The sequence below is a fragment of the Tetrao urogallus genome (assembly GCF_951394365.1).
Source record: "Tetrao urogallus genome assembly, chromosome: Z".
Classification (NCBI taxonomy): Eukaryota; Metazoa; Chordata; class Aves; order Galliformes; family Phasianidae; genus Tetrao; species Tetrao urogallus.
The window spans coordinates 33,005,835-33,019,890 of record NC_136816.1 but is presented as its reverse complement, the minus strand read 5'-3'; the positions used below and the strand labels follow the sequence as shown (position 1 = coordinate 33,019,890).

The 14,056-nt window shown below is 38.3% G+C and overlaps 1 protein-coding gene across 1 annotated transcript in view; it reads left to right on the top strand.

The window, feature by feature from the left end:
- The window catches only part of LRRC2 (leucine rich repeat containing 2), a gene marked incomplete at its 3' end in the record, with an annotated part of 66,502 nt that extends 55,735 nt beyond the window's left edge, over positions 1-10,767 (top strand). The window contains exons 5-8 of the mRNA XM_079548549.1: positions 5,741-5,886; positions 8,580-8,735; positions 9,156-9,292; positions 10,718-10,767. Of these exons, the coding sequence (XP_079404675.1) occupies positions 5,741-5,886; positions 8,580-8,735; positions 9,156-9,292; positions 10,718-10,767 (489 nt within the window). The remainder of the gene's footprint in view (positions 1-5,740; positions 5,887-8,579; positions 8,736-9,155; positions 9,293-10,717) is intronic.
- Positions 10,768-14,056: the final 3,289 nt, after the last annotated feature.

Sequence of the window (14,056 nt, the reverse complement as noted above, 5' to 3'; positions counted from 1 at the left end):
CCACATATGATTAATGCTACAGGGATGTTTTAACATGATGAGGTGACTGCATATGGCAGCAAAGTGATTTGAAACTTGGAAGAACCATGATGTCAGTATATTTTACAATAGTCTCAGTGATTAGAGATTGACTTTTCTTGTTGAGGAACGGTTTGTTCTGATTGCAGAAAAATTTGAAATATTTGCTTTAGATTTGTGACTTGTGAAAATCAGTTGAGATTACAAAGTAAATGCAATATGAAAATTGTGCCAAGTGTTTCCTCTATTTTCTTATTGGTAATATCTGGAAGGGTCACTCTGCTGCTCTTCTGCAAAAGGAGTTTTCTTATTTTGGGGAAAAATAAAGTCAGTATCTGGAAAATTTTCAGTGGAGGAGTGAGAGAGTGTGTGCTCATTTCTAGCAGTCTGTCCTCAAAGTGAAAAAAGGTTTGGAAGTGAAGTGTCAGTATAAAATGTGTACTTGCCTGTTCTGAATCAGAAGTGAGACACATCCGGAGAAACGCCTCACCAAGGCTATTTTAATGCAGTGGTAGACAGTTCAGAGAGACTTTTAAACTCTATTATGTTTCTGAAATATGAAATATCTGTCTAGTGATTTCTAATATGGTATTTTCAATAATTTTCCCTGAAAAGATTTCCCCAAATTGCAAGGTCTAGTATTAATATGTGTTTAAAAAACAGGCAAAAAAAACCAGGCTCTGTCACAGTACTAATGTGAGCATTTTCAATAGCAGTGGTCAAATTAAATGCAACAGATGTAACTTTGATACTATTGCAGTAAATAGAAAATTGGTAATAAAATGTAGCAAACTAGGACTTGATTTAAAAAAAAAACAAAAAAACCAAAAAAACCTTCTCAAATGCATTTTCTTGCAATATATTCATTTTTCATTATACTATTGCTTGTATTTCCTTCACTTTGGAAGTCAATGTATACAAATACTCCTAATATTAAATATAATATCATATTATATTATTATTATTATTAAATATATACAAATGTTCCTATTTATTATCTATGTTCTAAAAATGGCTCTTTGGACAAAGACTAATACATTCTGCTGCACTCTGTTCTGAACTGACATCTCTAGAGCTGGATAACAGTACTGACATATGATTCATGTTACCTAGCTACATGGTTTTATGGAAACTGATAGTGTGAGTTGCTGATTCAGAAAATGGAAAGAATTGGCGACTGTGACGTGATCAGGTGCACGTGCAAGGATAAGGGATAGCAGCTCACAGTATGGCTTCTATGCAGCAGGCAGTGAGTATGCTGAAGATGCTGCGGAAGCAGGCAGGGGTTTTGCTATCGTTGAAAGCCCTGATGGCGTTGATCTGATGGAGGCAGTGTTGTGGTAGTGGGAGCACTCCCACAGAGTGCTTGTCCTGTGGGAATTTAGAAAAGGCAGCGGAGGAGTTGTGGGAAGAAGTGAAAGTAGGAATGGAGGTGTAGTGTTGGCAGGTGGCTTGGGACTTGGTGTTAGGTCAGCTTGGGGAGGAAGGAGAGGAGTCAGGGAAGGAGCCTGCTATGTGGGGTGAGGAGGACGCCACGGAGGTTGAGAAGAAGAACAGGGTGGAATCAGAGGCTGGGGAACAAAAAGAGGACTTGGGGGTGGATACACCTAGAAGGAGTTGTGGGGGAGTCGCGCCGGGAGTGGAGGATGATGTGCCTTGGGCAGAGCCTGTGTGGCCTCCTATGGCGTCTAATTTGAGGGTTACTGGGGCTACACCAGCGTTCTCGTATGTCCCAGGGACGATGCCTATTCCCATCGCTATTTCAGCGATGGCACCTAAGGCCCCTCCCCCGTATGCTGGAGGGGGTGCCGTGGGGGCAGAGGCGGCTGGCTCGCAGTTGCAGCAGAAAGGGGAGAGGCAAGAGCAACCAGGGCCTCTGACTGGAGGAGAAGGGGCCAGGCAGGCAGAACAGGAACTGAGCGTAGAGGAGGCTGCGACTGCGCAGACAGCGGTGCAGCGGCTGTTGCATAAGATGCAGAAGACGGTAAAAGAAATGAGTGCTGTTGCTCAAATAGCAGAGTGGGCAGCAAATAGGGCGGTGTTGAACATCAGTGGCGCTGCCTTAAATGATGCCCTGCAAGAAACTGGAAGGGAGTGGCTTAGCAGGGCTAAGGACTGTGTATTGATGGGCTGTCAGCTGCGGACCATTGAGCCTGATGGAACCCTGCCCTCAATGGCGTTTCCAGTTCTGGTGGGTCCAGATGGGGCCCGTCAATGGAATCCTGTAGATTATAAAGTTCTGCTGCAGTTGAGATCAGCTATTCAGTCAGAAGGGATATCGGGATCAGGGATGCAGCTGCTGTTAGATACCATTGTGAGGACCGCTGATGTTTGACTGGCTGCAGACAGCCAGGGCAGTCTTAACACCGGCACAATATACAGTGTGGGAGCAACAGGTGAGGACTCAGGCAGAGGTGACTATTATACAAGTGCAGACGGCTATTACTAAAGACAGAATGGGTGCTAAACTTTTACCTGTTTGGCACCAAACAATGGAAGGACTTAAACAAATTCGACAAGGAAGAATTTATTTCAACTATTCTCCAACCCCAATCGCTGCCCCTCGGTGCAGAAAGCAGCCCTGGTCCGGATTCGATCCGTGGCTCCGACCCCACCCCTGACAGCGGAGAAGAGAAATCACAACCCCTCCCCTGTCGCTGCTGCAATCGGCTCCGCCCCCGGCACACATCCCCCTCCCGCCTTCAGCTCCGCTCCATCACTCGTCGCACCGCTCCCGCCTTCGGCTCCGCCCAAGATGCTCGCCGTGCCCCCGCCCTCTGCCCACCCACGACGTTCGCTGCACCGCCACTGCCCCCCACGCCCTACCTACGTTGCTCGCTGTGATGCTGCCACTTTCCGCCCCGCTTTTGTCACCTCCTGCTGCGTCTCTGCAACTTGTGTGTAACTTGGTTAAAGACAATAACGGACCTACATATACTTCTAAGGCTACACTAACTTTTCTCCAAGAATGGGGGGTTAAACATATTACAGGCATTCTTCATTCTCCCACTGGACAAGCTATCATTGAGCATACTCATCTAACATTGAAATCTATTCTTAATAAACAAAAAGGGGGGATACAGGAGACACACCACAAGAAAGATTATGGACTGACCCTACGTGGGTTCTATCACGATACGTTCGGCCTTATGTCAAGGCAGAAAATAGTATCCAGCCTTTATAATGACTGGGATTGTGTGCTTCTTATCATAGAATCATAGAATCATAGAATTACTCAGGTTGGAATGGACCTCAAGGATCATCAAGTCCAACCGCAGCCTAACCATAGTACCCTAACTCTAACAACCCTCTGCTAAATCATATCTCTGAGCACCACATCCGAACGTCTTTTAAACACATCCAGGGATGGTCACATCAATGACCTCCCTGGGGAGCCTATTCCAATGTTTAACCACCCCTTCTGTAAAGAAGTGTTTCCTAATGTCCAACCTAAACTTACCTTGGTGCAACTTGAGGCCATTTCCCCTTTTCACCTGTCACCAGTGAGAAGAGACCTATCCCACTCTCACTGTAAGCACCTTTCAGGTACTGGAAGAGAGTAATAACGTCTTCCCAATTTATTGGTATTGCTTTGTAACTTGTTATATTGCAAATAGCAGCAGTAGTAGTGGTATGATATAGTGGGTGATTTTCCTGTGTTATCAATATAGTCTCAAGAATTAGAGTTATTAGGCATTATCTAGGTTGTTGTGTGCTTCTTTTATTTTAGTAGTAGATTGAATGTGAATTAAACAGGATTTAATGTTACTACTGTAGTAATCTACGGGAATAGCTCTTTTGATGTATGCTTGGTTATGATGCCATCAGCCTATCAATTAGCCTTTTCTTGATTTGCAAAGACAAAACCTGGAAAGGAATCCCAGCCGAAAGGATAACCCTGTATTATAGAATGATTAACTCTCTTTCATCACACTAATCAAGATTTTTAAAATATGATCACGCAGTAACTGAGGCAAAGACGCACGCTAAGAAAGCTAACCTTGATAGTTTATTATGTTTTGCAAGCAGGTGTTCCACTTGGGCTCTGTATCACGCACTGGCCATGTGGATGCCTTGTACAAATGGAAAATACCCTTCAGACCCTGAAAAGAATAAAACAAGAGAGAATCTGTGATGGGTGGGAGAGGAAAGTGCACCTTGAAGCAGGGGATGCCCTGCTGGCACTGCCTATCGCATTCACCACCACCATGTTCTTTCTCTCTCTTTTTCTGCAGGTTGTTGTTTCTTGAGGGTCAGTAAGTAACAATGCCCCTAGTTCTATCTGGCATGCAAACGTTGTCTGACTATTGATTCTCTATTAGCCCAAAGGCATAATGAGCACTCTAAAAGCATTTGTTGTACAAATCTAGTGACTTTTCAAAGTCAATATGTCAGAATATATGAAAGTTGAAGACCTCTTTCTAACCAGTTAGAGATTAAGACAGAACAGGACCTTCAGGGATTTATTTCCAGGTTGCAGAAAGTTGGGCTGCAGACCAAACATGTGTTTGTTCTTTTTAGTAGGTTAACAGTATTTCTTGTCATTATGCTATGTTTGTTTTTCTCACATTTAGAGTATTGTCAATCGAGGCCTTGATTGAGTTATAATGATTATGTTATTAATATAATTAGTGTTACAATTCTTCACAATGACACCCATAGACAAGGACTAATCTTTTCAGCGGATACAGTATATCTGTGCCTCTACACGCTATTCTTGTCCTAATGACTAAGGAAAATAATAGTAGAAAGTAGGTAGCATAGCATAGAGAGGATGAATATGTAGGTGGTACTCAGTGTGGGTGGTACTCGGGCTACGGTGGGTGGTAGATATAGGGGGTGGTTCTGGATGGTGCTCAATGGGTCATGGGTTCACGGGGCAGTCGCGTGTCATGGTATATAAGCAGTTGTTGCGCAGCAATAAATTGGCACTTGAGCTACACTCAATGCGTGAGTCTCTTGTGTCCCTGCACTGTGTGGGGTGCAGATGTAGGGGCGCTGATGTGGTGCTGCTGACCAGGCAGGATTACGAGAAGGTTGGCAACAGAAAACTTTATTTAAAACTTTTATTTCTTTAAAAATTATATAGTACATTTGTAGGTACCTTCATTATGCTAATATTTATAACTCAAATAAACATGTAATTCCTTACAGAAACATTCCGTTAAAAGCTCTAGTACACATTCGTATGTATCTAGTTTGGAATATGGAAGGTCTTTGGGAAATATTGGACAGAATTTTCACTTATCTTTAATTGGAAATTTTTAAAGACTCCCTTGTAATACATTCTTTGTGCATAAAGGAGGGAAATCAATGTATTTTTTTAAATGGGAATTGTAAAACCTCTGGTTTTGGGAATGGTAACCTTGCATCTATTAGTTGTCAACACTGCAGTTTTTCATTTTGGAACTTACTTCGTATGTTGCCTAGGTAGAATTCAAGGCATTTTTTGTTTTTTTGTTGATGACTGAAATTATTTGTATCTTTAAAAAAGGAAATTTCATTCAGTAAAATGATAATGTTAAAAATTGGATGAACAGATTTTGAGGTAGATATTCCTGAAACAGTTTTTTTAATATACTGATGACTAAAATGAAAGGCTGTTAAAAGGTTAAGTGAATTTTTTTTTTAATCACATTGAGAAAACAAAGGGTGTTTGAAGATTGGAATATTTTCATGTATTTGCAAAATGTAACTAAAATAAAGCAAAATTTCTTTCTAGCTAAGTAACCTGAAGCAAGTTACAGTTGTGGATGTGTCAGCGAACAAGTTCCATTCTATTCCAGTTTGTGTACTTCGGATGTCTAATTTGCAGTGGTTGGACATTAGCAGCAACAACCTGAGAGATCTCCCAGAAGACATAGACAGGTAGTTTGTGTTTTAATTCATGGATAGGCTTGTGAACTACAAAGAAAATCTTGAAAGTAACAAACTTCCAAAGGATACAATTAATAAAAAATCACATGAAAAAGTTCACATTGCATTAGATAGTTTTGCACTTTTGCTTTGCTATTTTTATTTGTGGATTGGGTCAGAGAACATAAACTACATTTCCTAGCTCACTGATATATTGCACAGTCAGTTCCTCTACTCTTCAGTTAACAAATTGCATTCTCTGCCACAGTTATGATAATTTATGATCATATTCACACAATGTTTTTGGGAAGTTTATGGGTTGTATGTGTGTTGCAGTTCCAGCAAATGGGACTTAACACAGGGAGTTGTCAACAGTATTCCAAAATCGTTTCTAAAAAATGCAATCCTGATCCCTTAAATGGAAATTGCTAGGCAGATAAGGCATTTCTTTTTTTTTATCCCCAGGCCCATTTATTTACTCTGAAATCCATTTGTAACCTGGTTTAGGAAACTTTACCAAAATATTAACAAAATTTTCTTAAAAAAAAAAAAAAAAAAAAAAAAAGGAAAAGGAAAAGGAAAAGAAAAGGAAAAGAAAAGGAAAAGAAAAGGAAAAGGAAAAGGAAAAGGAAAAGGAAAAGGAAAAGGAAAAGGAAAAGGGAAAGGGAAAGGGAAAGGGAAAGGGAAAGGGAAAGGGAAAGGGAAAGGGAAAGGGAAAGGGAAAGGGAAAGGGAAAGGGAAAGGGAAAGGGAAAGGGAAAGGGAAAGGGAAAGGGAAAGGGAAAGGGAAAGGGAAAGGGAAAGGGAAAGGGAAAGGGAAAGGGAAAGGGAAAGGGAAAGGGAAAGGGAAAGGGAAAGGGAAAGGGAAAGGGGGGAGGGGAGAATACAAGGGAAGGGAAGGGAAGGGAAGGGAAGGGAAGGGAAGGGAAGGGAAGGGAAGGGAAGGGAAGGGAAGGGAAGGGAAGGGAAGGGAAGGGAAGGGAAGGGAAGGGAAGGGAAGGGAAGGGAAGGGAAGGGAAGGGAAGGGAAGGGAAGGGAAGGGAAGGGAAGGGAAGGGAAGGGAAGGGAAGGGAAGGGAAGGGAAGGGAAAGGAAGGGAAGGGGAAGGGGAAGGGGAAGGGGAAGGGGAAGGGGAAGGGGAAGGGGAAGGGGAAGGGGAAGGGGAAGGGGAAGGGGAAGGGGAAGGGGAAGGGGAAGGGGAAGGGGAAGGGGAAGGGGAAGGGGAAAGGGAAAGGGAAGGGGAAAGGGAAAGGGAAGGGGAAGGGGAAGGATTCCTGAGGAAGAAGAGACTTCATAGAAAAATCATGCATCTTTCTCATTCACAGAAACTATGTGGCTGGGTAAAAAGACTTTGCTGGGACACTACATAAACATATTTCTGTGATGGAAAGGCTGAAGTGTCAGAGTGTATTAGTAATTCAAATACAGTAGAATACTCTAGCTACAATAATGTAGAGCTGTTTCCTCAAAACTCCCAGGAATATGAGCAGAGATTTGATTAATTCAAAAGTGCTTGTAAGACAATATTTTTATTTTGTTGAGGGATACCAATTTGATTTATCAGTAATTATTTTCTTTATAACTTGCAACCTATATGTATTCATCTCTAAAATATTCCTTTTGTTTACCATTTAGAATTGAATTGTAAACGTCAGTAGTAAAGCACCGCACCTAGACATCATAAAATTCTTTTTTATTATCTGATTTTGGTTTCTGAATTTTTAGATCTCTTAGGATCAGGCAACGAAGACAAATTCTAAAGACTAGAGAATTTTTGGGATTCTTTACCCATTTAGTGTAAATATATATTCTCATTCAGTGTCTTCATTTCAATGCTGCATTGTCAAAGATTGTCAAAAATTACCATGTCATCTGTGATTAAAAAAGATGAGTTGGCAGTATACTGAACTTTTACTTAATACCTTCCCTGAATTCAGAGAAACCACACAGACCTCATCAGCATTAGCTTAAAACTCTCTTTTGAGCATGAACCCTTCTGGTCACTTGAAACAAACTGACTTCATCAGTTTGCTGTCCTTTTTGTCTTCTATTTAGTCTGAGGAATAAGTGCAGAGCTATAAATTACTGTTCTATTTGGAAAAGTTCCCCAGCAGCAAATAAAGCAGAAGAATTCTAACACATTTTTCCACAAAACACTGTCATAACATTGATTTCAGTGGGGCAACATGTGAGAACCATATAATCAGGCTGGTCTTTCTTTTGCTCCCCACAGTACTAATCACTAGTGAAAAACAGTAGTTGGGAATATACTGCCTAGCACATACATATCTAATTCATAGAAGCCAGCATGCAGGCAAAGCTGTGAGCTGATGGCCCATATTGTTCATTTGTTCTTTGATATTCAAGATAAGAATTTATATCATGTTCTGTCGACACTTCTGTATGGAAGTACAATAATTTTTGTAATATTTGTTTTGAGTGCTCATCAGAGACATGCTATTAATATCTATACTGTTGAGCCCTTGATGGAAATTTACACTAAATTTGGAGACAATGTTTGGGAAAAGTGTGTTACAAGTAATTTTTACATTCATTCATCACATAGATGATGTGAGTTATCGTTATTGATTTTTTTTTGCAACACAAGATTAAGTATGTACTACCATTTTAGATAGATAAATGATTCCATTTAAATAAATTTCTCAAATAAATATTTAATGTTATCTTTGTCTTTATAATTTTATAGATTAGATCAACTGCAGACACTTCTCCTACAGAAAAACAAGTTAACTTATCTTCCACGAGCTTTGGTTAACATGTCAAAACTCAGTTTGCTAGTCGTCAGTGGTGATGATCTGGTTGAGATACCCACAGCTGTGTGTGAGTCTACCACAGGTTTAAAGTAAGTAAAAGTAAGAGAAATAGGAAGTATGCTTTTGGAAATAAAATACAGCTACTTAGAAGGGTAAGTAGTGCCATATAAATGTATTATTTTATGCACCTTTTTGTATGAAACAGAATTTTATTGCTAAATTCAAGATAAAATTAAGGTTGTTTTGTCTGAATTTAGAGTGAATCTGTATTTCTGCAGGTGATGTTCAGATGGAGACAGAGCAGTTAATGAGATATTGACAAGCAGTATAATTAGTTGGAATGATTTATCTTTAGAAAGTATTTTTGTCTTTTTTAAAAAACAAGTTGAGTAAAATATTCCTCGTATTTCCCCTTTTGGCTTTAGTAGCAGCTTCCAAAATTACATTCATATTGCCCTATAATGCTCAGGAACTTGGGCGTATATTCTTACTTTAATTTCTCTCTTCAGATTTATAAGTCTCAAGGACAGCCCAATTGAAACTATTGTATGTGAAGACACTGAAGAAATTATAGAAAGTGAACGTGAACGAGAGCAATTTGAAAAAGAGTTTATGAAAGCCTATATTGAAGACTTAAAGGAAAGAGGTAAGTGGTAACTTATGGTAACTGTCTTGGAATATAAATGCAAACATACACATTACAATGCAAACAGAACATTATTTTTTAAGAGTACAAGCAATACACTGTTAGACAGAAACTGTCAATTGTGGTATTAAATAAGACTAAAAGTGAAAATTTCAAAAAAATTTTTTAAACATTCAGCTCACTTGGAATTGAACAGATGTGTAGAAACCTAATGATGTGTCTGTACATTCACATTAGCCTTATTTCACTGCTAATATATGCAGTGATTGTTTTTATTCTCCAGATTTAGTTACATGTCTTGGAATTAGCATCAGTGATTTTGAGTTTCTGCAAAGTGCTTCTTCTCCTGAGGGAGAAGTGTAAAATGTATAAACTATATATAAATGTTCTTTTCTTTTAGACCATTCTTTCTGCAGTCGTATAAAAGTATTATTTACTTAACCAGTGTAACACGGATGTAATAAACCCACATATATATATTTTAATTATACAGTTCCTGAGAGTTTACTTATTACTTTATTTTGATATTGTGAAATAACTGTCAGTCTCTTGAGTGTTTTTAGTGAAGTATTTTAAGAAACAAAGGAAATATTTTCTGTGAGCCAAAATACACATAGAGGCTGTTCAAGTCTCTTTGAGATTGTATGTATACAATTATTTCTGAAACAATTATTTTTGAAAAGAATACTATGGGATCTTTTCATTCTTTGTATTTTGTCACTTACTTAAGTGCAAAAAAAAAAAGTCTATGGGGAGTGGAAGCAAGAATGGATTACCTGGGAATAGGTTGTTGAGTGACGTTGTGGATGTCCCCTCCCTGGAAGCACTGAAGACCAGGCTGGATGGGCCTTTGATCAATCTGTTCTAGAGGGAGGTGTCCCTGGGTGTAGCAAGCAAGGTGATCTTAATGGTCTCTTCCAACCTAAACCATTCTAAGATTCGATGATTTTATGGTTAAGTGGTCTATATAGTGGTCTTGGTAAAATATAAATGTAAAGAAATGCAATGGGATTTATCTGAACAAATCTTTTTCGGCATGGATGACTTTTGTAAATCTTTGGACCAAAACAGAGACACTGGGACAATGGGAGACATTCCTGCCTTTCCAGACTAAACTTATCTCTATCCGTTTTTACTGACACTATTTAGTTTGAGATTCACGCATGGATTCTGAGCTCTTTTGATATAAATTGTGTCAATGCCTGCAGTGGAAAAAAATGCCAGCTTGTGAAAAGCATATTGTAAAAGCAGTAGCTGCTGTATAATATAGATCAAGTGAATTTCTTCATATGAAAACTTCACAAATGTCTTTTTTAGAATATTTTTGAAACAAAACCAAACTTTGCAATTTCTAGCTAAGGGCTCTATTTATTTATGCTTATTAAATAGCTAAAGTTTGAGATATATATTTTTTTCTTTCCACAGATTCTGCTCCTTCCTACACTACAAAAGTATTATTCAGTCTTCAGCTCTGAAGATCAATAATCTCTAAATCACTAGGGGATATCAGAATAATTCTATTTTTGTCTAACTGAAAAATTAGACTGCCTGAAGCACTTCAAAACCAACATGGATTTTTTTTTTAATTATTTGCCACTACTGCTCCTAGAAACTACAGAGAAAGCAAAAAATGGAAGAGCCATCATAAGATTCTGTTTCATCCTTCTAAACGCACACATGCATTTTTATGTCCACCATAACAAGCCCTAAATTTTCCTAATGAAAGTATATGTGAGTTTAGTTGTCCTCAGGATAAAGATGCTGTACATTGTAGTTGAAATAGTGAAACATAAATCAAGGTAGAGAACAATCTGATTCATAAAAGAGAAATATTTAGGTGGATATATAGGAGGATTTGTTGTACTCTTAAGACCAAATTACTCATTCAATTGTTTGCAATATTTAAAACACGTTTATATATAACAATATTTATTTGCTTTATTTTCCAAATAGATCCTGTAGATCCATTCTGCTGCTTTTTCAAGACTTTTCCCTGTTCACATATTCTAGTACTAATGTGGCCGAAACTTCTTTGTAAAACAGTCTTATAGCATTGTAGGTAATAAGATTTTAAAGACTAAACAGTGTGAACAAGTACCTTCTGTAAAACTGATTATAAAGATATTCCACTATTAGTTTCAAAATACAGGATTTTGTGGACATTGATGGGAAGTTTCTAAGCTGTGTAAGAATGCGTTTGCTGGTATAAAAAGTTATGTTACTTGCTATTTAATAATATAATAGTTTATATATAACTGTAAATGTATATACTGTAGGAATCTACATCTACATAATTTTTGTCTAATAAAATTATACTTTTTAATCTAAAAAAACTTGGGACTTGGAGAATTTAGTCTCAAATGGGAGAATTTAAATAATCTTAAACTTTTATACATGCAAATAGGAGAAATTATATTTACATCTTGATTTTTTACAAAGAAACCCTCCAGAGCTAGTCTCTAAGTGTTAAAGCTGATTTTAAGAAAGTCTTGGAACAACCAAAAAGCTTCAAAAATTGCAAAAAGCCAGTATAGTATCACTTTTTTTTCAAAGAGCCATCAGAATGATTCAAGAAATTATAAGCCTATCAACTTGACAATCATCTGAAACAGAATAATGGGAGATCTGAAATAGGTTCGATAAGAAGCAATTGAAATTTGATAAAGTAGTTGGCTTATGGAAATCAAGTTATCTGAAATTAACTTACAGATCTTTCAGTGAAATTATAAATTTGCTTGATTAGGTGTTGATAACAATGCAATAAACTTCTGTAAGATATCTGATTTGGCATTTCTTGAAATTCTATTTTTAGAGTCCTTTTTTTTGTGTAATATGACCCACTGAAGAATCATAGGCTTGTACACAATCATAGCAGCTGTGCTTACAGAAGAAAGATGTACGTTATGAGTTTTGCAACTCCAAAAAACATAGAGGTTCAAAAATAATTAACCAAACATTTATTCCTAGTGCAAATTCTACTGTCAGAACAGAAAGTACAGCAGAATAGAGAAATTGTACTTATCTAACATTTCTACTAATCTTACTTGAAAGAATGTGTACCACTTCTGATACACTTCTGTTCAAAAACAAAGAGGATAAAGATAAACTGGAGAACATTTTGAAAAAAACAAGAGAATGAATAGAAAACATGCACTTTAAGCTTAACTGAATAGTGGACAAGTGTATTTCTTAGGCAATGTTTATCAATTAAAAATCATGATCCAGGAAAAAAACTTCATTGCAGCAAATTAATGTAAAGCAGAATGCTAAAATGTGAATTCACACTGTTTGAGACTAGAAACAAATGACCTTTTTTTTAGTAAGAGTAACAATGGGAGAACTAATAAAGGCTGTGGTAAGTTCTCTGTTGCAAGCTGTCTTTAAGTCCAGGTTAACATTTTACTGAAAAATTTGATGTAAAAAATAGTCATGGAAGTCGATGGTAAACAGGGGATCAGATTAGTGTTCCCAATCCTGACTGCAAACTCTGTGAATCTTATTTTACTTGTAGAATATTTTTTGCAGAATATTACTGCCTATATTTTTAATTTCAGAAAGAAAGGATGTTTTTGTCACAGAATTTCTCAAGAAGGTCTGCCCAATGGGAAGAGGGATGTGGTGGGTTATTCTTGGGTGGCTACTGGGTGTACCACACTGCTCTTTTACTCTTTCTCCTTAGCAGAACAGGTGAAAAAATACCATGAAATAAACCCATAATTTGAGACATGGGAGAGATGGAGATCCCTCACTGGTTACTGTAATGGGCAAATGTCACGGAATTGACTAGATGAATCTACGTCCGTGACAGAGGGCAAAAGGCCTCTGCCCTCCCCCCTCATCCCAGTCCCACAAAATGGGAAGGAAGGAAGGGAGGAAAAGAACAGTGGCAACAATCTATGGAGGAAAACTTATTTTACTATAATACTGGAATACAAGATAACACAATATAATACAATTTAATTGAAATTGAGATTAATAAATCAGACAAGATGAGAGAGAGAGTTCCCGGGACCAAGTCAAAACTGAAAAGCTTGGAATGGCTAGGAAAGCACCCTTCAGCACCCACTGCAAGGCAATAAGAGAGTACCCCCCCAACCTGGAAGGGCCAGATCCTGTGACTTCTGTAATGTACAGGAATAGGTACCTGGAATTGGGGCATTAACACTTTAATGCCCCATACACTACATGATGTTTTGATGTGGAATACTGAAACCCAAAAAACAAAAAAAAAAAATAGAACCATGACAGCAAAACAAACTTTTTTTTTGGAAGATATATTTGATTTATTATCAGATAAATGGGGTAGAGTAGGGGGCAAGAAAGAAACAAGCAAAAGCTAAAAACACATTTAAATCTCCATCCCTTCTACCCTGATTTTGTTCTAAGGCTCGAGTTCACTCTTCTTCAACTTTTGCACCTCCCTCTCCCTAGAGGCACAGATGAATGAGAATTGCAGTCAGCCTATAGTACTTTGTCTCTGCTGTTCCTTTTTCCTCATTCTCTTCCTTGTTCCAGTGTAAGGACCCTTTCATAGCACGCAGTCCTTCAGGAACTGCTCCAGATTTGACTGCTTGAGCAGTTCCTGAAGGCTGCTATTACTCAAGAGCTGCTCTAGCATTGGTCTTTTCCAAGAGATGGCCAGGAGCCTGCTTCTGCATTGGCAGTCTGTGGGCTGCAGCTTCCTTTGGAGTATTTACACTTGGTACAGCATGGAATTCTTCACAGGCTTCAGTGTGGAGGTTTGTTCCATGGAATGCAAGTGGG